This window comes from Bison bison, unplaced genomic scaffold (genome assembly GCF_000754665.1).
Source record: "Bison bison bison isolate TAMUID 2011002044 unplaced genomic scaffold, Bison_UMD1.0 scf7180017864167, whole genome shotgun sequence".
Classification (NCBI taxonomy): Eukaryota; Metazoa; Chordata; class Mammalia; order Artiodactyla; family Bovidae; genus Bison; species Bison bison.
Genome location: NW_011494739.1, coordinates 1404468 through 1431532, shown reverse-complemented (window position 1 = coordinate 1431532; position 27065 = coordinate 1404468). Strand labels below are relative to the sequence as shown.

Genomic DNA, 27065 nt, shown 5'->3' with positions numbered 1-27065 from the left:
GGTCAGATCGCTAGTCCAGGAATATTCCACATGCCGCAGAGCAACTAAATCTGAGCTGCATCTCAACTACAGCTCTAGAGTCAGAGCTCTAGGGTCCTCAAGCTGCGACTCCTGAAGCCTGGGAATCTAGAGCCCATGCTCTCCAAGAGAAGCCACTGCAACTAGAGTTGCCCCACTCTCCACAACTAGAGAAAGCCCACATACAGCAACGAAGACCCAGCAAAACCAAAAATAAATAAATACTTTTTTTTAAAGGTTCAGTAAATATTCATCAAGTAGGGGACAGCCATTCTTCCAGGCACAGGACAGCCCTAGTTGCATAAGGGGCGCTTACTTTAGAATTTGTTGAATGAATGAATGATCAAAACAAGACATTCAGAACCCTGCAGGGCAGAATTCTTGGGCTCCCTCTGCCCCCCAAACCCCCTTCCAAAATTAATTCTCCATCCAAAGCAGTTACTCAAAGTGGGGTCTATGAACTCTGCATCAGGATCAGTTAGCCTTCTGTTTAAAATGCAGATGTTCAAACCTCTCTACAGGACTGCTGAATCTGTCTTTCTTACATAGTGGGGCCAGGAATCCGAATATTTAACAAGTTTCCCAAGGGGTTTTTGTGAAAGCTAAACGACTGTATAGCCAAAGCTATGGGTTTTCCAGTAATCATGTACGGATGTGAGTTGGACCATAATGAAGGCTGAGCTGAAGAATCGATGCTTTTGAATTGTGGTGTTGGAGAAGACTTTTTTTTTGGCTGTGCTTTGTCTTAGTTGCTGCAAGGGCTTTTCTCTAGTTGCAGTGGCCAGGAGCTACTCTCCAGTTGCGGTGCACGGGCTTCTCATTGTGGTGGCTTCTCTTGTTCCAGAGTATGAGCTCCAGGGCAGGAGAGCATCAGGAGTCAGTGCCTTTCGAGCTCTAGCATGCTGGCTCAGTAGTTACGGTGCATGGGCTTAGCTGCTCCACACCAGGTGGGATCTTCCCAGATCAGGGATCAAACCCAAGTCTCCTGCCTTGGCAGGCAGATGCTTTACTACTGAGTCATCAGGGTAGCCCTGGAGAAGACTCAAGAGAGTCCCTTGGACTGCAAGGAGATCAAACCAGTCAATCCAAAGGAAATCAACCCTGATTACTCACTGGAAGGACTGATGCTGAAGCTGAAGCTCCAATACTTTGCTCACCTGATATGAAGAGTGGACTCATAGGAAAAAGACTCTGATGCTGGAAAAGACTGAACGCAAAAGGAGAAGGGGGCAGCAGAGGATGAGCTGGTTAGACAGCATCATCAGACTGGACATGAATTTGAGCAAACTCTGGGAGATAGTGAAGGACAGGGGGGCCTGGCGTGCTACAGTACATGAGGTCGCAAAGAGTCCCGCATGACTTAGCAACTGAACAAGAACAACAAAGAGTTGGTCGCCCCATTGCTGGAGTGGATAGATGTGGATGCAAAGCGGATCCAGGATCAGGAATCTGGGACCCGTGTCATTCTACTCTCTTATTCCCCCCTCCCTGGCAAAGAACTTAAAGCGATGGGTCAGCGGAGTTCTGCAAAAACTCATTCAGCAGCCAAAGCCTTGGGGCGGAGACCCCGGGGCTGCCCTAATGGGGCGGGGCTGGACGGGGCGGGGTCGCGGCTCCTCCCCGGCCCGGGGAGCTGGGCGGGACCCGGCCGAGGGGCTGCGCGGCGAGGCAGTGGTACAGCCTGGAGCACCGGGCAGCTGCGGCCGCCGAGGACCCTGGATCCCTCCCCACTCCAAGGTAAAGGCCCACCCAGCCCGCCACCAACTTAGTCGAGTTGGAGCGGAGTTCTCCAAGGCGTCTGTTGGCGGGGGGAGAAGGGCGGAAGGGTTCTGCCGAGCAAGCTGGGAGGAGGAGGGGGCCCTCGAACCCACCCCCCCGGGTGAAGGTCCCCGGATCTGGGGTCGGGAGAGCTAGATAGCCTGGGAACCCTCCAGGGATCTGGGGACTCACACCCAGGATCCTCGGGACTAGGGAAGCTCGGACTCTGGGAATGCTATGCCCTCCTGGGCTTTGTGGGTCTCCTCTCCCCCCCCTCCCCTCCGGGACCCCTTCTTGTCACCAGACCTGGGGTCTGGCTGCCTCCGAGCCCCGCCCTCCTACAGCAGCTGGAGGCCGTCGTGCCAGTCGCTCCTGAATTTTTCACGGAGGGGGCGGGCCGGACACGCTGTTCCCATGGCACCGGGGCTCTCATGTTTCAGCCGGAGGGAAACCCCCCACCCCGACCCCCAGTCTTTGGCAGTACGGATTTGTCCTCCCGGGCCTCTTCCTCAGCTCTCCTGGGATGCAGCAGAAGTGAATTCCCCACCCCACCCCCGCCCCCAACCAAGGGGCTCTCAACCCTCCTTGTACTCCCCAACTCCAATCCAACCGTGGGGAAGCGGAGGAGGGGGCAATTCAGGTGTCTTTCATGAACATGGGTCTCCCGTTCTGAATGCAGGGGGTAGCTCTGTGTGCATGCTTGTGTGGACATCCTGTCTCCCTGCTGCCCTTCTGCCTGTGTGTCTGGGGGGAGTGGATCGTCCTCAAAGCATAGGAAGTGACCTCTGGGTGTGTATGCATGTGTGTGTTCATGCGTACTCACCCCTCCTAGCCTGACCCAAGTTCACTCTGGGCCTGAAGCCAGAAAGCCCCCATCTAGAGGATCTGAAGTGCTGCCTCCTCCCATCTGATCAAGAAAGGCCTCTGGAGGAAGCCTGAGCAGCAGTTCATCAGGACACTACAGAAGGGGCTCAGAGCACCTCACCTGGCTCACCACCCACTCCCACTTCTTGCAGAAGGAAGGAAGGAAGGAAACTCCCCTTCCCAAGGATGACCCTAAATACTCAGCAAGAAGCAAAGACCCCCCTGCGTCGCCGAGCCAGCACTCCACTGCCCCTGTCCGCCCGGGGCCACCAGCCTGGCCTTCTGGGCACAGCACCTTCTACACAGACCCAGCATCCCCGACTGGGCCAGTCAGTCTCCCTCAACGCCCCTACCCGGCAACCTTCACCTGCCCCCAACGGCTGGTCCTCTGAATCCAGCGACTCTGAAAGCTCTTGGGAGGCCCTCTATCGCGTGGTCCTGCTCGGAGATCCTGGTGTCGGGAAGACCAGTCTGGCCAGTCTCTTTGCAGGGAAGCAAGAGAGGGACCTCCACGAACAGCTGGGAGGTAGGGACCCTGTGGGCTGGGCTGGGCTGTGGTTGAAGGAGTCAAATCCCTGTCATCTGGGACATAGGGCTGCCAAGAACCTTTGTACAACTCCTGCCCTGCTCAGCCCTAAGGGGCGTCATTCAACCAGGCTGTGAAGTGAATGAGGCCCCCTAGAGCTGTACAGGGCATAACCCGCACAAAGATATATAGGAGGGGGAATTCCTTGAATAGTGGCTGAGAAGTTTGCTAGTTTCTCATGGACGAGAGGTGTGTGCTTCATTTTCCTGTCATAAGGGAAGCAATTCTGAGTTCCACAAGTCCCAGTTATAAAGAAACAGTGGACTCTCCCAATTCTCAGACCCTACCAGCCCCACAGACAACCATCCATGTCCACCATGACCTGCAGCCAAACTGAAATCCTGCCCAAAATGGAAACTCCCAAATTCTAAGTTTGGGGCCCTGGGTTCCTCTATTCCCAAGAGGCACAGTGACCTGAGAGGGCTGGGGGTCCCAGGATAATGGGGATCAGGGACAGGACAGAGGAAATGAAGATGGGTCCCTTCAGGGCTGGTGGAAAGGATCCAGGATGAGTGTGTGTGTGGAGTGGGCAGGGGGAAGGGAGGCCTAACGGCAGAGATGAGGTGGAGATACTCTGACCAGGCTCTTTCTCCAGCCTCGGTCGCACAGAATGAAAACCTATATGAAAGGTCTATACGTGTACACTGGTATGTATAACAGATGGGGAGATGGAGGTCTAGAGAGGGTGACGTGATCTTTTCTTGAAGCACACTCTAAGCCAGGGACAGAGCAGGACTGGGAGAATTCCCAGCCCCACTTTAACCCCACGGCTCCACATCCGTTCAGTCAAACCAACCAACAAAAGCTTTCTCAGCACCGACTGTGTGCCAGGTACTGTACTGGGAGCTGGGGAGCCAGGACTCCTCCTGGGCTTGTTGACCCATCAGGAGGAACAGATGTCAAACAAGTATAGTGAACACTTCAAAGAGAAGTGGAGGGCGCGATGTGACCCAAAAGAGGGGTTAGGAAGGGCTACACCCTTCCCCAGGCCTGCATCTCCTCCCTGAAACCCGGCTTTCTTCTTTTGCAGAAGATGTGTACGAGAGGACACTCACAGTGGATGGAGAGGACACCACGCTGCTGGTCATGGACACCTGGGAGGCTGAGAAGCTGGTATGGCGCAGCAGGCAGGATGGGGGGGGCGGAGGGGTGCTGAGGAAGATCTCCTGGAGATATGGCAACCCACTCCAGTATTCTTGCCTGGGAGAATCCCATGGACAGAGGAGCCTGGTGGGCTACAGTCCCTGGGTCACACAGAGTCCGACACAACTGAGCGACTAAGCACAGCAGCAGCGCTAAGGCTAGTACCAGACTCCTGTCTTCTCGTAGGACACCACAGAGCAGGGACAGGGCAGGGCCCATTAAACCACAGCTCCTCAGCAGCACCGAAGCCAGAAGAACCTAATGACCCTGACCCTGTCTTCCCAGTCTATTCACCCCCTCCTGATAGCATCCCAGGATGTGCTTCTAACCCTGCAAACCTCCTCTCATGAGCACCGTCATCCCACTTCACCCACTCACATTGCACAGAGGAGGGAACACCCGCCCACACCGCCCTTCCTTTGTCTTACATATAGGCTTTCTGCAATTGGCTTACCCTCTCTGAGCTTCAGTTTTCTCACCTGATAAATGGGTAGATCATTCCTGCCTTCCTTACCAGCTAGTTTTTTTTTTTAAACATTCTTATGCAGTTTCACAGAGGTAAGCACAGTTTGGAGCATGAAAAAATTGGTGAACACGAGTGAAGAATTGGCAATAAAGATAATTCTTATTAATCATAACTTGGTAGCTAGTGAAAAAAAGGACACCAAGGATGTCCCTTGCTTGCCCATTCCAAAGCAGGAATGGACTAGCAAGCATCAGCCAAGGACATGTCCCCAGTACGCTTTCCTTAACTTGGAGTTCTTTTCTGCTTGCTGTACAGGTATGCTCACTGTAGAACCCTGAAGAAATACAACGAAGCAAAGAGAAGGATCCAAAAATCACCTGGATCCCATCTCTCTAAGGGGTAGGCCCCTCCCCCAACACTCAGGGAGGCCCTGTCCACAGAGTGGGGCTCTAGAGGGACAGTGTCGGGTCATTAACAAGAATGGCTGACAGCTCCAGTGATAGGCCCAAATTTAGGGATGAAGGAGCTATGGGACCAATTCCTTTTCACCAGCATAAAAGGAAACCCAGGTCCAAATGAACATCATAAGAATGATGATGATTCTCTTAAGAGCAGCTGATACTGATGGAGTACCCTCTTCCTGAGTGTCAGCCCCAAGTGCTAAGCACTAGACATATATATTATGATATTCGGTCAAGACAAAAACTTGAGTGAGTGTACTTCTGATTCTCATTCTATTGATGAGGAAATCAAAAGCTCAGAGAGGTTAAGTAACATGTCCAAAGTTCTCAGATAGCAAGTAGGATTCAAATTCAGATCTATAAGACCCCAAAGTTTGCACTCTTTTTAAAAATATTTGTTTATTTATTTGACTGTGCAATGGCTTTCTCTAGTCACAGCGAATAGGGCTACTCTTCATTGCAGTGAGTGGGCTTCTTATTGTGGTGGCTTCTCTTGTGGAGCACAGGCTCTAGTTTGCAAGGGCTTCAGTAGTTGTAGTACACAGGCTCAGCTGCCCTTAGGCCTGTGGGATCTTCCCAGATTAGGGACCAAACCTGTGTCCCCTGCATTAGCAGGCGGATTCTTAACCACTGGACCACCAGGGAAATCCAAGTTTGTGCTCTTATGCATTAGGACTGCCCCTTTCTATCCCCACTGGGAGCATCACCTTCTGAACCTCCATCCAAGGTTCTACTCCTTCACTTGTTCATTAAGAAATACTGGCTGGTCCACACCTCAGCCAAGGCAAGGGGAGGGCCAGGTGTGCAAGGCCCACCCCAGGGTCTGATCTTGGGTCCCTGCAGCCCCATTGCACATGGCCACCCTTGGGGTCATCCACATGGCAGCAGCCTTCTGGGTCCCACATACTTCTGCTCCAGTGGAAAGCCTTGGGGATCCAATGACTGATTCATACCCCCAAGCTTTTTATTAAATAAAGAATAGAGGGAGGGAAGGAAAGAGGGAAGAGTGAGAGAGGGAGGGAAGGAGGGAGAAAGAAAGAAACCTTGGTGGATACATACCATGGACCAGGACACTGAAGACCCAGGAGTGAATAAAGCAGACGTGTCCTCTGGCCTCATGGAGCTCACAGACTGGGGTCTGGGGTCTGGTATCACTTTTTGGATACAGTTGAGAATCCTATGGGGCAGAGTCCAGGGACTTAAGAAGAGTGATCAGACTAAGAGTCCCATGTGGGAGACAGAGTAGGAAGAATACTGGACTAGGTGGCAGGAATTGCCCAACTGTTGTGTGGCCTAAGAAAGTGTTTTCTTCTTGTCTGGCCCTTGGTTTCCCTGCAGATTCCCTGGCCAGTGTCTGTGAAGGCATTTCCCAAAGAGGGTCCATGCAGCAGCAGCCTTACTGAAATAAGCATCCATTCTTTCCATCCTTGGGCTAGATGATATTTTTTTATATCAGAGAGGCAAAATCTGACAGGATTGGGAGGGCTGTTGGTTCAACCAGTAGTACTTTAGCCTTGCTGTCCATCAGGGTCACCTGGAGGGTATTAAAAATCAGAGTCTCAAGTCTCACCCCAGACCTAATGAAATAGAACCTATAAAAGTAGAGTTCTGAATCTACATTTTTAATCAACCCTCAAGGGGTTCTTACCTACCAATCCATGTACCAACCAGCTTTTGTGATCCTAACACATAGCAAATCCTTCATAAATAAATATGTGCAATGAATGAGTGAATGGTCGAGACCCACCCTCTTATTCTACAGATGAAAAAACAGACTCAGAGAGAGAAATGAACCTGTCCATAGTCAAAGCTAAGAACCCAGAATGAGAACCCACATCTGTCTGACTCAGTTCAGAGTTATCTGGGAAGGATCAGTATGACTGTTGAGAACTTACCCACTTTGAGAATAATGGATAGCAATGCCTCCCTACTTATCTACCTTATTTGGTTATCAGAAAACTTTCCTGGCTTCTTTGCCCCTAACAAACAAGGCTTCCACCACACTCTGCATCTCCCACTCCTGCCTGCTGTCTCCCCTCCTGCTCAGCCTGCTCATCCTTTCTAACCCCACTTACCAGTCTACTTGGAAGCCCTCTCAACTCTGCCCAGTTGAGCTCTTCTGGTCTACCCCTGCCTCAAGCCCCATGGTTCCTGCAGCCACTTGCCTATGCCTCTCTTAATGGTACTTATCACACTGCATTATATCTCCATTTCCATAGCATCCCTTCCTGATCATGAGCTTTTGGAGGGCAGGAACTGTGTCTTATTAAACACTTAGAAAGCTCGTACCCAGGTGGTTCAGTCTGAGTGCTGTCCCTGTCAAAAGACCATCATCCAAAACAGAATATCAAAATTATTTCAGTTCTTCCCTTTCCTTGTCAAACATCTTGAAAGGATTCCACTTTTTAAAAGGCCACTTGCCTCTCACCCACCCCCTTTCCTCACACCCACCGTTGCTCCTCCAACTCTCCAAGACTATCCAGAAAAAGTCCTCCCCCGGAAAACAGCCTTCTGTCCTCACTTCTCTCCCTTCCTTTCTCTCTTAACTCTGGACTGCAAAAGGTCAAAAGAACTGTCCACCAAGACCAGCCCCTCCTCAAACCAGACAAAAGAGCTGAACAGGCAAAGCCAGAATGCTCCTTAGAAGGAACAGGAACCAAATAGATCTTTTGTCTCCAATGTTCTGCCTATGTGTGTGTGAAAGTCTCTCAGTCATGTCCTACTCTTTGTGACCCCATGGACTGTAGCCAGGCTTCTCTGTCCATGGAATTCTCCAGGCCAGAATCCTGGAGTGGGTAGCCTTTCCCTTCTCCAGGGGATCTTCTCAACCCAGAGATCGAACCCAGGTCTCCCGATTTGCAGGTGGATTCTTTACCATCTGAGCCACTAGTGAATCCCAAGAATACTGGAGTGGGTAGCCTATCCCTTCTCCAGCGGGTCTTCCTGACCCAGGAATCAAACCAGGGTCTCCTGCATTGCAGGCAGATTCTTTACCAGCTGAGCTACCAGGGAAGCCCCTCTGTCCCGCCTGAAGAAGGAATCGATGAATGAGAGAATGAAGCGAAGTAGTGCCATTAGCCAGATGTTTCAAGCAGAGAGACTGCAGCTCAGAGAGGATTGGTGGTTTCCCATGGTGACTCAGGAAATCATGGCAGAATTTGCCCCCCAATCTGTCCAAAGTATAAACCTCAGCCCCATCCCACCCGTTAGACCATCCCAGCCTTCCTTTCTCAGCTAGGGCCTCAGTACCCTCTTGATTCCCTGCCCTGCAGGATGAAAGCTGGAGCCAGGAGTCATGCCTGCAGGTGGGCAGTGCCTACGTCATCGTGTACTCCATCGCAGACAGGGGCAGCTTCGAGAGTGCCTCTGAGCTCCGCATCCAGCTGCGGCGCACACACCAGGCGGACCACGTGCCCATCATCCTGGTGGGCAACAAGGCAGATCTGGCACGCTGCCGAGAAGTCTCCGTGGAAGGTGAGCCCTCCACCCTCCTTCTCCGCCTTTCTCTCAGCCCCACTGTCACTGTCTCCTCCAGTGATCTTCCTCTCAGTAACTCGTGCTCCAGCCCCTACCTCCATCCCACCCCACCCCATCCCCTGGCCACCACATCTATTTGCCTAAACCTGAAAGCTAGAAACCATTTTTGCCTCTTCTCTCACTCCCTCTAACCAGTCCCCAAATCCTGTCAAGTCCACTTCCCTTAACCCCACATTCCCTCTCCCTGCCATGCCCACAGCCTCTGCCCCATCCTGGCATCTCCACTCTAGCCTGGGCCAACCCCTATACTTCTCTGTCCCCATTCCATGGGTTCTCCTCACCAGTTGCCAGAGTTCTCCAGGACTAGAGCGGACTTTGTCACTTCTCTGCCTAAAAGTTCCCCTGTGTGCCCCAGTGCCCTTAGTCAGAGACACAGTTCACCAGGCATGACAGGCCCAGTGCCTGTAAGCTTTCAGGGACTTACATCTGAGACCTGAAAAAGACAATTATTGGCTCCAAAATAGTTAGAAAATTACAAATTCAAATTTCACAGAGCTTTGTCTGCAAAACATAATATTTGTCATCCAGCAACTGCAAACCAAAATGTTTAAAGTTATATTTAAATTGTATTTAAAGTGGGATGGAGAATATTTTAATATGATTGATGTATCAGATGAGACAGATACAGGTCTTTCTCAGGGTACTGAGACCCTGGCTGAGGAAGAAGGGCTGGGATGATCTAACTAGTAGGATGGGAATGAGGTTTATACTTTAGACAGATTGGGGGGCAAATGCTGCCATAATTCCCTGTCACTTTGGGAATATCCCAAGATACAGATCTTAAAATGGCCCTATTCATAGGGCAAAATCTAAAAACTATGGAAACAGACCCAGAGCAGGGAAGCCAGTTCCACAAGGTCACCAGCCACTGAGAACTAGACCCCAGGGCCCTACATCCAGTCCAGTGGCATCCTGCAGCTGGAAGACCATATGCTTTATAAGCAGACATCCCAAAATTCTGCAACATGCCCCCCGGGAGACTGTTAAATTGCAGGTTCCAAGCCTCACCTACAGAATCAGAATCTCCGTGGCTGGGCTCAGCAAACTTGCATTTTAACAAGCTCCCCCAGATAATTCTGATGCACAGATTAGACCCTTCTCTGGCATTCAAGACTTGTGGGACCTAACTGCTCCCAACCTCCCTGTCTTCCCAGCCTCATCTCTGCCACCAGTATCAATCACTAGCCTGTGAACTAACTCCTCAAAGCCAGATTTATGTCTGAGTCCCCTGGCATGGAGCACGAGGTATGGGGAAAGGAAAAACTGTGCTTCCTGGTTGAAATTGACCACACCTTCTGCTACCTTTATCTCCTTTTTTCGGTTGTGGCTCTATCACGGCTTATCTGACCCCGCCCCCTCAGAGGGCCGCGCCTGCGCTGTGGTATTCGACTGCAAGTTCATCGAGACGTCAGCCACGCTGCAGCACAACGTAGCGGAGCTCTTCGAAGGCGTGGTGCGCCAACTGCGCTTGCGCCGCCGGGACTGCGCAGTCGGGGAGCCGCCCGCGCCCAGACGAAGGGCGAGCCTAGGGCAGCGTGCTCGACGCTTCCTGGCTCGCTTGACAGCCCGTAGCGCACGCCGCCGGGCTCTCAAGGCCCGCTCCAAGTCCTGCCACAACCTGGCCGTGCTCTGAGGCCGCCCACCCGCCCTCCAAGAGGTGACGAGACACTGGGGTGCGTTCTAGGCTCCACTAGCACCACCGAGGGGAGAGACTTGGTGGTTAGAGTGTGTATCGTGGGTCTTGGCCGCCCGCTGCCCCAAGGGACAGAGCGTCACCCCAGCCACAGCTTCACGGACCTCTCTGCCCTAGGGAAGTGATGGACAGACTAGGGGGCCAAAGCCTAAATTGGGTTTTTTATGCGGTGGGTATCTTTTTGTAAAAAAAAAAAAGGCAAAAAACAAAAATTGTTTTTGTCCTTGGGCTCTGGCCAACCCTCAGAAATGCCCCCCACAATAAACCAGACCAAAAGGATCTCCTGTCTGAGTGCCCAGACCTCTTCTTTGGGGCTCTTCCAGGTGTCTCCATGTCCTGCTTGCCCATGTACACAGGGCTGCAGACTGGGTTAGCCTGCTGATCTGGGTGTCAGGGTAGGGGCTTCCCTGGTGGCCCAGAATCTGCATGCAATGCAGGAGACCCGGGTTCGATCCTTGGGTCAGGAAGATCCCCTGGAGAGGGGAGTGGCAACTCACTCCAGTTTTCTTGCCTGGAGATTTCCACCCATGGTATCCGAATGATCCAAATGGACAGGACTGAAGGACTAACTTTCACTTTCTGGGTGTCAGGGTTAGTCAGTAAGATCACTGGACAAATTGTATATTCAGGCTCCTCCCGGAACTGCTGGGCACAGCCCCTGCCCCACAACTCTGAGGGAGACCTAGTAGAGTACAAACACCCACAGTTCAGTGTGATAACCTCCTATTTTCTCATTAATCCATTTTTTAGTTTAAATCCACAAAATATTCTCTGAAAGGAATTTTAGCCTGCACCCTAGCAATATAATAGCTGGTGTTTGTTGGGAGCTGACTGGATACTAAGCTGTCACAACAATTAATCTTCACAACCCATGTTTAACTAGTTAGAAAACAGAGGAACAAACTGAAGGCTTATGCTGCAGATCACGCAGCTGCTGTAAGTGAAGTTGCCAGAATTCAGTCCAGGCTTGTGAGACTACAAGGCTGGGCCCAGCTTATCCATAGTTCTCTTGGTGGTGGTGGTGTTCAGTCACTAAATCATGTTCAACTCTCTGTGACCCCATAGACTGCAGCACACCAGGCTTCCTTGTCCCTCACCTCTCCCACCGTTCTCTTGGAGAATGTGACAAAAAACTATAGACTCTCAGGGAAATGGACTTTCAGACACAAGTTTTGCATACAATATAAAGGGGGTGGGTGGACTCCATGAAATTCAATCCATTAATCCCCAATGTAATCCCACTCACTCATTTTTGCAGCTGTGGAAATTGAAGCCCAGAGAGGGGAAGTGAGTGCCCCGGAGCCATCCAGCCAGTGAGAGTAAGGACCAGACCCCAGAGCCCAGCCTTCTCCTACGTCTGTGTGACAAGTAGGAGGGAATGAGGTGTCCAGTCTGGCTGGGGCTGGGCCTTGGGGGTCAGGTCAGGAGTTTCCAGCCTAAGGGGAAGTGGTGTCACACTACTTTGAGAGGAGAACAAGATGCAAACGGTTTGGACCATTGTGTCCCTGATGCCTGACACCCCCTGCCCCCGTCCAGCTGCCTGCTCAGATGCCTCAGCCCCACATGTGGGCCAAGTCCCTGCTGCCAGGACACCAAAGCACAGGGAGGCGAGCCACCATGTCCTCCAGCTATGACCTGCCCCCACCCCAATCTTGCCGGTGGGCAGTGATGGCACACTTTCCTGTCCCAACCTCAGCCTGGGGAAGGGAAAAGGAGGAGGGTCTTCCCCCACCCCAAGCGGTCTCTGGAGGCCTGTGGTCATGGGGGAGGGGCTATCCTTGTGGAAAGTTGGCAGAGGCAGCCGGCAGCAGGCGGGAGAGTGGAAAAAATGATATCAAACCCGGAAAAATGCAGGCCGGATGGAGGGCCCAAGCCGGCCCTGGGAGGTGGGAGGGAGGGAGGGAAGGAGGAGGCCCCACGGAGAAAAGAAGAGGGGCCGGGGAGAGAACACAGGAACTGGTTTGGGAAAATCTGGGGACAGTCACCACGATTCCTTCTTTTCTTCATCCACAGATATTAATTGAGGGCCTACTAGGTACAGGGCAGAGTGCCAGATTGTAGGGAGACGGTGGTGAACAGAAGGACTAGGGTGTTACTCCCTGGAACGCGCAGAAAACAAGTATATGTTTAAAATAATTACAAACTGATAAGGCACCAAAAATCAGGGTGGTCATGAAAATAATCCTATTCTCTCAATTCACAGATGGGGAAACTGAGGGCCAGAAAGCAAAGGGAAGCTACTCAGATTGTAGAGAAAAATTGTTGAGACCAGGATTAGGGGGAGGAAGTGGAGGGAAAAATAAAACAGTGCAGACTGCATACAAGGTTGGGTATGCAGTCAACACGGCCAGACAACCCAGTGCGGGAGGGCATGGACCCTAAACCAGGGGTCGGTGTTCAGCCCCTGCCCCCCTCCATCTCTCTGTGCCTTAGTTTTCCCATCCATAAAATGAGATTCATGCCAGTTCCTTCCCTCAGGATTGATGGGCGGATTAAATGACTTAAGATGCGTAAAGGACTTATAACAGTTCCTGTGTCTAGGAAGATTCAGTAAATGCTGGTTCTTACTATCATATCTTAAAACCTTAGGGAAAAAACCTGTGTCATCGTAGGAGATTACTACTCATCGTAGTAAATACTTGCTGAATCGATTTATTAACCAATCTGTAAAGGGGCCCTTCCAATCCCAATCTCTCGGATTCTAGGAGTCTATGAATAAGGCATGGCTGGGAAAGCATGCCAGAAAGCCACAATATTCCTCCCAGGGACATAGCCTATGACAGTTTAGAAAGTTCTTTCTCAGACATAAAAACAAACCAAAAAAAAAACACAAAAACAAAAACCCGAAAGCTAACTTTGTTTTAGCTCTTTGTATGTAGTAGGCCCCATGTTCCATATTTGGTATGCATTTTCTCATTTCATCATCACCATCTACTTAATAGTTATCATTAAGTAACATAACAGATGAGCACATTGAGGCTAAGAGAGCCAAAGAAATTTGTCCAAGGCCACACAGCAAGAAAGGGTAGTCAGGATTCACAACCAGATAAGTTGTCAAGAGGCAGGTAGGAACTGCCATCTTCATTGTACATATGGGGAAACAGAGGCCCAGAGAAAGGAGGATTGCCCAAGGTTACGTAATAAAAACAGAAAACAGTTCCTTCACTCTTATCATGTATCGGGTACTGTGCTAAGTGCTTTTCATATATTAAATCCTCAAAACGGGTCATATCACCATGCCAGTTTTCAGATGGAGAAAGTATAGCAGAGAGAGGTTCAAACCCTGCCAGGATTAAATAGTTAGCAAATAGCAGAGCCAAGATTGGAGTCAAGGCAGTCTAGTCCCATGCTGTGATGGGCCATCTATATGGTGCTGTTCAGTGGTGCAGAAAGTTCAGCGCAGCTGGTGTCTGCCCAGCACCCTGCTGCCTTGGCTGGGAGCAGGGTGAAGAACAAAAGCGTATTGAGAGTATCCTTAGCCGCCAGCTGGGACTTTCCACCTTGAAGGGAGGGTACTGTTATGGAAAAAGTGATAAAGCTCTGGAAAGATGAATGTCTCCCCAGGGGCCCCAAGTCTCCTCAGAGTCTCCCCCCCTCCTTTTGCTTTAGGGGAGGGCCACAAGCTGTGCTGGCCCGATTCAGATGAGATGAGGGCCACCTGGATCCCTACACACCCCAGCCTGGCTGCTCAAACACTGAGGGTCCGTATTTGATCCTGGCCTGGATGGAAAGTTCCAGCTTCTCAGCCAAGGGCATGGAGCTTCCACTCAGGGACCCCCAAGGAAGGAATCAGGTTCAGGCTGGAACTCCCTCATTTTTGGATGGTGGGATCTCACAGGCACAGTTCAGTCCTTCCTTTATTCAAACTTTGACAAAACTGTGTACTCTGAAGGAAGTTAAGGAGGGTTAAGACACAATTGGCTGCGGTGTTGTTGTTTTTTTTTCAATTGTTTTTAAAAATTAAGAATCTCTCAGCTGTGCCATGACTGGGTAACCTTAGGCAAATCAAAATATATGGAGTGAAGGGGTTAGGGTAGAATTCTTTCTCAGAATTCTGTCTCAAGAATATTTGAATATTCTAGTTGGAACAGCTTGAAGAAATATACAAGTTCAGTTTCAATTTCGGCCCTGTTTCCTTCTGTTCAGCTCAGGATTTAGTGAAAAATAATATTAACGATGGGATGGGAGCTCTGGGTTCAGCAGTATGTGTCATTTTCCCCAGTTCCACCTGATTCAAGTTCAAGGCTAAGATGGATCACTCTTCTAGTTTCTATGCTGCATAACAAACCACCCAAAGGTTGGTGGCATAAAAACAATCGTTTTATTATACTCGTAGATTTTGTGAGTCAGGAATTTGGGCAGAGCAAAGTGGGTACGGCTCTTCTCTGAGACCTCAACTGGGAAACTGACAAAGACCAGAGTGACTAGAATGATCTCACACGTCTGGAGCTAGAATCATTCACGTTGGAGGAGGTTGATCCTGACAGTAAAGTGGAGTCTCACCTACACGTGGCCTCTCCCGGTGGCCTGGTGCTTTTGTTACCTGTTGGTGCTGTAACAAATTACCACAAACTTAATGGTTTAAAACAGCACAAACTTATTATCTTACGTGGATCCTTAGTTGCTCAGTCATGTCCAACTCCGTGATCCCATGGACTATAGCCGGCCAGACTCCTCTGTCCATGGGGATTCTCCAGGCAAGAATACTGAAGTGGGTTGCCATCCCCTCCTCCAGTGGATTTTCCCAATCTAGGGATCAAACCCATTCTGCATTGCAGAAGGATTCTTTACCAGCTGAGCTAACTGGGGAGCCCTATTATAGTTCCATTGAATAAAAGTCCAACTTGAGTCTCACTGGACTAAAACCAAGGTGTCTGCAGTGCTGCATTACTTTCTGGAGGTTCTAGAGAAGACTGTTTCCTTGCCTTTCTCAGCTGCTAGAAGTCAGCTGCTTTCCTTGGCTTGTGACCCCTTGCTCCATCTTCAAAGCCAGCATCGTGGAGCCAAGTCCATCTCACGCTGCCATATCTCTGGTTCTCTCTCTTCTGCCTCACACTTCCACCTTTGTGATTACACCGAGCTCACCCCGACAATCCTGAATAATCTTCCTGGTTTAAAGTCAGATGATAAGCAACCTGAAATTCCATCTGTGACCTCAATTTCCCTCTTCTGTGTAACATATTCACAGGTTCCAAAGACTAGGACATGGACATTTGAGGGGAGCGGGGAGCCAACCCATGGCAGGATAAAGTGGAGGCTGTAGGAAGACTGTGGCTAGGTTTTTACTCTCTCCCAGCACACAAACTCAGTCTTATTCTAATGAATACACAAGGAAGGCCCTAAGGTAAAGGGGTTCCTTCCTAGTGGGATGTCAGGGACATAGGACACTGTCCCCAGAGTCTGAGCTTGTCTTCCTTTTTCAAGCCCATGCTTCTCTCCAAAAGCACCAGCTTTTTCAAGCCTACCCTGAGGAAATCTCCATTCACCTTTCGGAAAACCCTACTCCCTACTGACAGATGTAAGCCTTTCTTCAGAATTATCCCCCTCCCTCAGCAGTAATCTTCAGAAGTCTGAGTTATTGGGGTTGTATTAAGATCCCAGTTATTGGGCTTCCCTGGTAGCTCAGATGGTAAAGAATCTGCCTGCAATGCTGGAGACCTGGGGTCGAGTCCTAGGTCTGGAAGATCCCTTGGCAAAGGGATAGGCTACCTACTCCAGTATTCTTGGGCTTCCCTGGTGGCTCAGACGGTAAAGAATCTGCCTGCAATGTGGGAGACCTGGGTTTGGAAGGTCTCCTAGAGGAGGGCATGGCAAACTACTCCAGTATTCGTGCCTGGAGAATCCCTATGGACAGAGGAGCTTCGTGGGCTACAGTCCAAGGGGTTGCAAAGAGTCGGACACGACTGAGCAACTTTCACTTAAGACCCCGGGTGTTCCAGCAGGGCAGTCAAGGGTGCTCTTGGCTCTTTTTTTACCGCTTCTAGTCTTACAAAACAGCCCACAGTAAATGTGACCACTCCAAACTTAGTCCTTTTTAAGGTCTGCCCACCTGTGTGAATAAGTTTCCATGCCTTTTCTCACAGTCTGTTGTCTAGGAAACAGTTGCATCTTATATACACGTGTGTATGTACGCACATGTGCACAGTGACTCCAAAACCAAAAAGGGTCACTAATGCAAGTGCTCAGAGAATCAGAGAATATAAATCAGTGAAGTCAACGGGGTAACAGCATTAGGAAGCATCAAGTTCCGTGGCAAACTGAAGTCCTGCCTTGCCTAGAGAGACAGAACTAAGCTTCCTGTTAGTCCTGTTAGGATGTGAACCCATTGTTACCAGATATTTCAGTTTTTCTAAGAAAGGCAACAAGCCAGATATTTATGTGAAGTATCCCAATTCCTAAATAATTACTGCTAATTCCAATTTTTTTTAAGCCCTAGACAGGAAAAATAAAACATGTCCCCCAGAAGGATTCTGACCAGAGGCTGAGAGTTTGTAACCTCTGGTCTAAACCCAAATAGCGATAGAGAAATGTATTTTAAGCCACCCCCTAGTCTGCAAGGCCACCCCTCATACCATGAAGTTAGTACTTAATTATAAAGAACAGTTTGTTCTTTTTGTTCAAGAGTGCCTCTTCAGACTTATTGGGATTCCAAAGGTGCCCAATGCCAAGTGGTACATTTTTAAATTGAACTTTGAATTACATAAATAATACATTTTAATTATAAAGATAAATCAGAACCACATAAAAGATACGGTAAAAATAAAAATGCATTTATCTGTTAAGCTGCCCTCAATTGCACATGATACAAATCCTTATAAGGATATTTTCTTATAGAATGTCCAGAAGTAAGCAATTCTAAGGTTGATTCACCCACCTTATAATATCAGGACACTGGGTCTGCATCCCCGTAAACCTCTAGGCATTTCCTTCATGGTTGCAACATGGCTGCCACAACTCCAAGCATCACATCCTCACACCAGTATTTCAAGCAAGAATGGATGGGGAAAGGACAGAAAGAGGTTTTCTTTTTATTAAATTAAGGAGAAAGTTATTCCCTTGACAGTTTCCTTTTGTATCTTCACTTACAAGACTGAGTCTCATAGCCATCGCTAACTGCAAGGGACTTTGAGAAAGCAACTATCAGTCAAAAAGGCATGAGATCACCATACCTGGCTTGAGCCAATGAGTCATCCCTTTTGCAAGCAACAGAGAAGCGGGTCAGGTTTATTGGATAACAGTTTTAGTACTTTCTACATGACTCCTTTCATTCTCCCCCCATCCCACTCCTCTGCCCAAAAGTACCTACTGTTAGCAATTTGGGGTGTATCCATTGTGATTTTACAGCCCACTTAGATATACACTGTAGCAGACATTTGGCCATATTTCTTTTCTTCCACACTGTCAAGAGTCACATTTTGCCCTGTTGTTCTCCTTTTCCACCTTGAAATAAAGAACAAATCCTGGTAATTCCCTCGTGGTCCAGTGTTTAGGACTCAGCATTCACATTGCCAAGGGCCCAGGTTCAATCCCTGGTCAGGAAACTAATAGACCACAAGCCCCACAACACAGCTTAATTAATTAATTTAAATTAAAGATGGACCTACAGACTTGGAGGGTTCTTGAAGAAGTTTCTTTGCCTTTGAAAAAGAGATGAAAAACAAGCAAGCAAACAAAGAGTTGCAGCAAAAAGGGGAAGTCCTTTGTCTTCTGGTCATTGAAGTGTATGAACATGTTTCCCAGAGCTTGATCCCATCTTGCAATTATGATGGCATCTAGTCAGAAGGTGGCAAAGCTGAAAGATGGGAAGCCCCTGAGCCCTTGGTGATGAAGTTGAGCCACTGAATGAGCCAACTATGAAGCTGTCTCGCCTCTGGACTTACTGTTATGTAAGATAATGTATTATCTTGCAAATTACCTTGGGGATTTCTGTGTCGAAGTCAAAAATCAACCATCTAGCACACATATATACGTTTGTTTGCTGTTTTTCCCCACATAAATGGGGTCATAGTAATATGTGTTTAGTTGCATAGGGATGAAAGCTACAAGGGACTGAAAAGTTGGAAGAGATGAAATCCAAAATAGCAGTGATGGAAACAAGATAGAAGTATGTGTCTCTCTCATAGAAAAGAAATCCAGAAGCAGACAGTCCAAGGCTGGCATGGCTCCTTCTATCTTGTGACTCCACCATCTTTGACCTATTATACTGCAGTAGTCACATCCACATTTCAGCCAACAAGAAGTAGTTAGGAGCTCAAAAAAAAACACTGCCTCTCAGAAAATGTACGTATCACTTTTGCTTATATCCTATTATTGACCAGAGCTTAGTCACATCACCATACTTAATTGCAAAGAAGTCTAGGATACTTTATTTCTGAATAGCCATACACCAGCTCAAAATCAGGGAATATCAGGGATTCTATGTTTTAAAGAAAGAAGGGACAGCAAGGGGCAGCAAGCTATTGCTGCCTTGATGTTGTTGTTCAGTTGCTCAGTTGTGTCTGACTCTTTGTGACCCCATGGACTGTAGCATGCTAGGCTTCCCTGTCCTTCACCATCTCCCGGAGCTTGCTCAAACTCACGTCCCATTTAGTCAGTGATGCCATTTAACCATCTTGTCCTCTGTCATCCCCTTCTCCTCCCTTCAATCTGTCCCAGCATCTTTTCTAATGAGTCAGCTAGTCACATCAGGTGGCCAAAGTATTGGAGCTTCAGCTTCAGCATCAGTCCTTCCAGTGAATATTCAGGATTGATTTCCTTTAGGATTGACTTGTTTGAGCTCCTTGCAGTCCAAGGGACTCTCAAGAGTCTTCTCCAATACCACAGTTCAAAATCCATTCTTTGGCATTCAGCCTTCTTTACGGTCTATCTCTCACATCTACACATGACTACTGAAAAAATCATAGCCTTGACTATACAGACCTTTGTCAGCAAAGTAATGTCTCTGCTTTTAATACACTGTCTAGGTTTGTCATAGCTTTTCTTCCAAGGAACAGTGTCTTTTAATTTCGTGATTACAGTCACTATCTGCTGTGATTTTGGAGCCCAAGAAAATAAAGTCTGTCACTGGTTCCATTGTTTCCCCATCTATTTGCCATGAAGTGATGGGACCGGATGCCATGATCTTAGTTTTGTGAATTTTGAGTCTTAAGCCAGCTTTTGCACTCTCTTCTTTCACCTTCATCAAGAGGCTCTTTAGTTCCTCTTCACTTTCTGCCGTAAGGGTGGTGTCATCTGCATTTGTTTAATCACTCAGTCGTGTCTGACTCTTTGCCCACCAGGATCCTCTATCCATGGGGTTCTCCAGCAAGAATACTGGAGTGGGTTGCCATTTCCTTCTCCAGGGATGTATGAGGTTATTGATATTTCTCCCCTGATACTATACATATTATGTATAATCTGCTTTTATTTTTCATATTTATTTATTTGGCTGCACCAGGTCTTAGTTGGCAGCACTTGGGATCTTTGAACTTCGTTGTGGCATGCAGGATCTTTAGCTGTGGCGTGAGTCGCAGTATGTGAACTCAGTTATGGCTTGTGGGATCTAGTTCCCTGACCAGGGATCGAATCCAGGCCCCCGGCATTGGAAGTGCAGAGTTTTAGCCACTGGACCACCAGGGAAGTCCTTATAATTTGCTTTATTCACTTAATTTATCCCACCCTTCTATCCATGCCAGTACATATAGATGAACCTTATTATCTGGAGATTTATTTTGTCCTTCTTTTTCTAGCTTCTTAACATAGAAACTTAGATTATTTGGGGGGACCTTTCTTCGTTTATAATATAAGCACATAAAGCTATATTGGGAAAAAAAAGCTATCAACTATAAATTTTCCTCTAAGCAGTGCTCTAGATGCATCCTACAAATTGTAGTATGTTGTGGTTTTATTACTCAGTTCAAAATATTTTCCCTTTTCTCTGTGATTTCTTCTTCCCATAGGTTATGCAGAAATATATTAATTTCTAAGTACTTGAAAGGTTTTTATATGCCTTTTTGTTATTGATTTCTAATTTAATCCAACTGAGAATTTTAGATTTGTTTTATATATAGGGTCTATCACAATTCATGTTCCATGTGTGCATGAAAATAGTATGCACTCTGCCATTGTTGGGTGTAGTCTTCTTAAAATGTCAATTAGGTCTAAGTGATTGAACATGCTGTTCAAGTCGTCTATATACTCAGTGATTTTATGTCTACTTGTTTTACCAATTTGTGAGAAAGGAGTGTTGAAATCTTCTGACTTGATGGGTCTTTTTCTCCTTTCAGTCCGTCCATTTTTCTTTAACTTATTCTCTTTCATTGCTGCAAAATATTCTACAATATGGATGTACATATTTTACCAATCAAAGGTGAGTGAATTTAGGTTAATGTAACTGTTTTGTAGTGTGGCAGTAAATATTCTTGCACTTAGAGGAGAAATTACCCAATCCACATTCACTAAGTCAGAGGGCATGTACATTTACATTTTGACAGACTGCCAGCTTGCCCTCCAAGAGAGGTCTTTTTATTTATGTTCATATCAACACTGCCCAATTCCCCACACTAAATTTTACCAGTTGTTATAATGTAATTTATAGAAAATATATATTTGGTCATTCAGACAACCAAAATACATTCTTCATATATATTGGGTCTTCATCCACTGTTCTTGCCTCACAGATGCCAAAACTCTTGGGATAAGTCATAAGAGCAATGGGAGAATGTTTTGTTATAATATTTGGTCTCTTGTCCTCGTTTCTTGAAAACTAGCTTCAAGACCATAAAGATGAAACGAGTTTCTTGTTATTCATAAACCCTGTGTCACCACAACATGTTCATGAAGATGACTTTTGGAAAGCATCTAAGGATGAGGCCTGGTTGCCAGGGGAACCAACCCTGAATAGAGGGGTGGAACTTTTGTTTCCACCCTGTGATTTCCAGGGAGGGGTAAGGGGCTGAAGGTTCAATCAGTCACCAACGGCCAATGGGTTAATCCATCACGCCCAGGGGAAAACCCAACAGAGGGTATTCAGAGAGCTTCCAGTTTGGGGAAACCAGACCGTTTCCATGTATCTCCCTGGCAGACTCCAAGGACCTCACCCTACGTACCCTTCATCTGGCTGTTGATTCCATGTCCTTTTAATATTTTTGTAATATATCAGTAAGCTAGTGAGTAAAAGGGTTTCCTGAGTTCTGTGCGCCATTCACCAAACCCAAGGGGATCGTGGGAACCTTTAATTTATAGCCAGTCAGCCAGAAGTATAGGTAACAACCCAGACTGGCAATTGGCATCCAAAATGGAGGACGGTCTGTTGGGACTGAGCCCTTTGCCTGCATGATTGGATGCTATCTCTGGGTAGATGGTGTCAGAATTGATACCAGCAAGGTGTCTAAGAATTGCTTGTTGGTATGAGGAAGCACACACAAACACAGACACTACACACCACACACACATACACACACACACACACACACACTCTCTCTCAGGCACAGGGTGAAAGAAGTTTGGGAGAAAAGGTGTCTCACTGTTGACTTGCATTTCTCCGATTCTTCCAAAGTTGAGCAATATTTCAACGATTGTGCCTATTCACTGCCCAAAATCCCAGTAAAGCTTTGAAATTGCAGCTTCCAAGTCCTGGAGTGAAATCTTAGCCTGGGCTACTCCATTCTTCATACTTTTCTGCCTGGAGTAGAGGGGTGTTCTTTCTTCTAGTTACCAGAGCTGTTTCAGTCATCTTAACAACAGTAAAAGACAACACCATCTTACAGGTGAGGAAAACCGAGGCTCCAAGAGACTAAGTATCTTGTCCGAAGTCACCCAGTTAGGAACCTGCAGAGCTAAGGATTAAATCAACAATGTCTGACTCCCAAACCTGCTTCCCAGGGTAGCTAGCTCATCTCATTGAATAGGAAACTGAGGTCCAGGGAGATAAAATAACATATAAAATTAAATTGTGAGTGAGCAGCAACCCGTTGACCAAATATTTCCCCTCCTGCTGGGTCTGGGTGACCAGCTGCAGAAGAGACAAGAGAGTGGAGGCAGGGACAGCCACCCAGCAGAGGAGTCAAGAGCATGGAAAATGTCTCTTTCAGCCAATTTTCCTGAGAAACCCTGGCTGAGGCTCAGGGCTGGGAATGGAAAGTGCGCAGGGAGGAGGCGGCAGCCGTGTCCACCCCCATCCGGAGAGGCTGTTTGCAAAGTCCTGCTGGGAGAGGCAAGGAGGTGAAAGCAGAGGGGAGGGGACCAGATCCGGGAGGCCAAGGGTCTGGCATCGGCCCAAGGCTTGGTCTCTCGGGAGAGGAGGAGCAGGCGTCCCCCGAGCTCCCTGCTTCCTCCTTGGGCTCTCCCGCTCTGCCAGCTCCTGCTGTGCCTTGCCCGCCTGTTTGGGCATCAGCCATCCTGAAACTGAGACACTGGCAAACCCGAGTCTCTGGGGACTGTGCACAGCTGACTCAGGGAGGTGCCCTGGCCAGGAAGAGGGACTGATTCTACTCTCAGAGATGTTGACCAGGGCTGGGCTTGAGAGTCATTGGTTTCACCAGTGCGGCCCCTTTGCCTGGAAAATCTCTCTTTGCTGCTCACAATGCCTGCAATTCCACTATCATAGATATGATTGGGGCTGGTGTTCAGCCAGGATGCAAAGTATGGTCGTATTGGTTGTGAAAAAGATTTAGATACATTGCGACTAGCTGTTAAGAACCCCTGCCTTGAATGCCCCCAAGTACCCCACCCCGAGTAATGGCCACCCCAGACCCTCCCCTGGAACCACACAGACCTCCCCACTTACAGCCACTGAAGACTTAGTACCTGCCCATAATGTGTGGATACATTAGTGAGTGGCAGTCATCACAGTTAACACTTTTCATATCATTCCTGGAAATGACCCCCTTGCTTGGGCTTCGCTTGTGGCTCAGCTGGTAAAGAATCCACCTGCAATGCAGGAGACCTGGGTTTGATCCCTGGGTTGGGAAGATCCCCTGGAGAAGGGAAAGGCTACCCACTCCAGTATTCTGACCTGGAGAATGCTATGGAAGGCTACGGACACGACTGAGCCACTTTCACTTTCACTTTGGCTCTTGTTTAAAAGCAAATGGATAGAAATTTAGAGATGAAAGGGCCTTACGCAAATCCTTCATTTTCCAGATGAGGAAACTAAGGCGGAGAGAAAAGCAGAGACTTGCCCAAGGTCACACAGCCTGTCAGCATAAGCAAGGGCGCTAGATCACAATGACTGACTCCTGACAAATCCCTGGGTCAACTTGTCTGGCCCCACAAACACTAAACTTTAGCAGGTGATGGTAGGAGGTGGCAGGGAGCAACCTGTCCCAAGACAGAACTGAGAGCCAATCACTTGGTTCTTGTACCTGGTAATCATAGACTTGGCAACAGTCTCCTTGGTCACCATCACCTCAGAGATAGTTGTCATGGCAATTACCACCCAGAGCCCCAACTTCCTGACACCAAGAGCCCTAAGATAAACCCTGAAGCAAGTTTGTTCCACAGCACTGACCTAGATCAGAGCTCGGCATAGGAAAGAAATTTGTCCAGCATCACAGAGCAAGTTTCTGGTGAAGCCAAGTTTCCTGAGTCCCGAGCCCAAGGTCACAGTAGCCCCGCCCTTTCCGTGGCTGACACCCCCGCCCCGCCCCCGTTTTTATGCTTGCCTTCGTGCTTCCCATATTCCTCCTGCTCTCAGTCAAGGTCTCCTTCCCACGGCATCTCACCCTTGGCTGCCTGTCAGCTACTCATCTTCCTGGGAACTGGCTGACATAAGCTTAGTGGAGGATTCATCACAGGGGCTTTCATCATTAGCTGGGGCTCCCTGAAGACTGAGAAGCCTTCAACACCCTAAGCACCCCAGAGGAAAAGATCTCCAGTGGCGGAACTTCAGGCACTGTTAGCTCAGAATCGAGGTGCTCTTTCTGGGTGGTCAGACCCTCTGTGATGCCAGACAGAGCTGCCTCATTGCAGAAAGTACTCTGGGCTGGGAGGCCAGCAACCTGCATTCTAGCCCCACTCTGAATCTCATCTCCTGTTTTGCTTTTATCAAGTTCCTTCTCTTCTCTGGGACTTTGTGTCCCACCAGAGAAATGGGGATGAGCATACGGTGTTCTATAAGCACCTCCCTCACCATCACCATCATAAGGTGGCTGGAGACCAGATACAATCTGGCATTGGAGTATCACCAGAAATGGGGTGGTGTGGCTTAAAGAACTGACCCACCTTCCCGTTAGCATCTTCCAGAATAATGGAATCTCATTATTTCTCTCTTCCAACCTCTGGTTTGGAAGGATGGTCCCCATATAGGGAAAAGCTTGAGCAAAAGCAGGGGGCTGGAAAGAATCTAGGAACCTGTGAGTAGTTCACTTGTGGAAGTGCAGGGTGTAAAGCTGGGAATGAAGAGAGGAGACTACAGGAGGGGTCAAAGGTGATTAAAAAGGATCAGTCACATTAGCCCCAAGGGTGAAGACATTGGCCCGTGGGCCTCAGGCACTCACTGAAGGCTCTGAGACAGTCCCCTTCCAGGGTCTGACCCACTTAATTACAATATTGTGGATACTACTATGTGAGATGAGGGACAGCCTGGAGGCAAAGAGAGCAAGGTGCATGCCAGGGAATCACTCATCCATTGATTCAATGAATGTCTGTTAGACACAGCCAAGCTGTGTGACCTTGGGTGAATTATTTGGCCTCTGTATTTCAGATTCCACTTGTATGAAGATGCCTGCCCATAGATAGGTGGTGTGAAGCCCAAATGAGTCAGTTAATACATACATGTAATTGTTAACCACAATGAATGAAAACAAGTGCTCCATAAGTGCATGTTATGATTACTGAGCATGTGCTTTATGGCAGGCTTCCCTGGTGGCTCAGATGGTAAAGAATATGCCTGCAATGCAGGAGATCCAGGTTCGATCCCTGGGTCAGGAAAATCCCCTGGAGGAGGAAATAGCAACCCACTTCAGTATTCTTGCATAGAGGATTCTATGGACGGAGGAGCCTGATGGGCTACAGTACATGGGGTCGCAAAGAGTAGAACATGGCTGAGCAACTGATACTTTCCACTATGTGCTAACACTTTTTCTTTTACTATGTGCTTGGCACCCTCCAGACAGTAGATGTACAGTGTGGACCTTGGTAAACACAGTACATTATTCTGCCCTCAAGGGGCTCACAGTCTAATGGGGGAAACAAGCTGAAAGCCAAAAACTTCATAAAAATGGAAACAGTAAAAATAATTGCAGGGACCTCCCTGGCGATCCTGTGGTTAAGACTCCAGGCTTCCACTTTAGGAGGCACAGGTTCAATCCCTAGTCAGGGAGATAAGACCCTGCATGCTGTGCTCCACTGAAAAATAATAATAATTACGAATCACTGCATCAGATGTAAATCTTAACCCCCAAACTCAGGTGGGCAAGAAATATTCATTTCCCTGTTTTCTGAAAAACCAAATTAAATTCTACTCCTATTCCCTAATCCTCTGGATTGAAAGGAAATTCAATCTTCATCCTTACCAGAGGCTACTTCTTGCCAGGGGACAAGGAGGGAAGCAAGGGGACTCTCCCTGGCACTGGACCACTTCTAAGTACATTACCCAAGAGCCTGAGGTCCAGCAGCCCCTACTTCCAAGCCAAGGAGGGACTGGGAGTCTTGATGGAGGCTGGGATCACTAGGGCTGGGTCCAGCCTATCAGCAGCACACTGTCCATTAATCCCCACAGTCTGACCACCTCTTGTGGCCCTGCCAAGAATGGAGAGGATCCCCTGATCCCAGACTCCACTGACATTCCTTCACTTCACAACCTCCAAGAGCCCCTTGCTCTCCCCCATACTAGACCTCCAAAGAAATGAGCCCCCTGTCTACACCAAAGGTTTACAAAGTCTTTAAGACTCCAGGGACCAAACAGGCAACCAAAAAAAAGTGTGAGACTTGGTGATCAGAGAGCATATGTCCCACCTAAAGAGGGCAACGCAGTTCAGCTCACCAAATTGCCAAAAGGCAGCTTTGCCTGGTGGTTAGGAGCCCACATTCTAGAGCTGTGTTGCCTAGGTTCAAATTCTGATGCTGCTGTTTAGCGTCCGTGGGTTTTTAGGCAAGTCACTTAACCACTCTGTGCCTGTTTTCCTAACCACGAGGAAGAATACTACTCATACCTCCTGTACAGCAACTTCAAGTGAGAAAGCACTTTGAACAGTGACATTAGTAGGTACTCAGTAACTATTAGTGCCCATCGCATGAAAATGCAGGGCTGAGCCTGCCAGATCTTCTAAATAGTCAAGAAAACCAAATACCCAAATTTTTATTTCGAAATTGCTCTGTTTTTTTACTTTGGCAACTGAGTGAACACAGTTGTTAGACCTTGGTGAAGGTTGTACAGAACACATCTGGGAGCAGGGTAGGGCCTAGGAAACGCAGTTCGCAGTATCTGCTCTATGATGTTTAAACATGTGGAAAATGAAGCCAGAAAGGAAAAAGTCTTGGAGGCAACTTCTGCTGTGAATCCTATGACCCAGCCTCCCTTGAGAGTACTAGTCACTCAGTCGTGTCCGACTCTGTGCA

At 48.2% G+C, this 27065-nt stretch overlaps 1 protein-coding gene across 3 annotated transcripts; it reads left to right on the top strand.

The window, feature by feature from the left end:
- Positions 1 to 1650: 1650 nt before the first annotated feature.
- REM1 (RAS (RAD and GEM)-like GTP-binding 1) lies at positions 1651 to 10805 on the top strand. Of its 3 annotated transcripts, none has more exons than XM_010841760.1 (5): positions 1651 to 1755; positions 2793 to 3166; positions 4257 to 4339; positions 8569 to 8770; positions 10195 to 10805. In XM_010841760.1, the coding sequence occupies exons 2-5, from the start codon at positions 2827 to 2829 to the stop codon at positions 10464 to 10466; spliced, it is 897 nt and encodes a 298-aa protein (XP_010840062.1). In that variant the 5' UTR covers positions 1651 to 1755; positions 2793 to 2826; the 3' UTR covers positions 10467 to 10805. The 3 variants fall into 3 exon arrangements, with proteins under 3 accessions (XP_010840062.1, XP_010840061.1, XP_010840060.1); XM_010841759.1 differs by having other exon boundaries at positions 2638 to 3166; XM_010841758.1 differs by having other exon boundaries at positions 2609 to 3166.
- The last annotated feature ends 16260 nt before the right edge of the window (positions 10806 to 27065 follow it).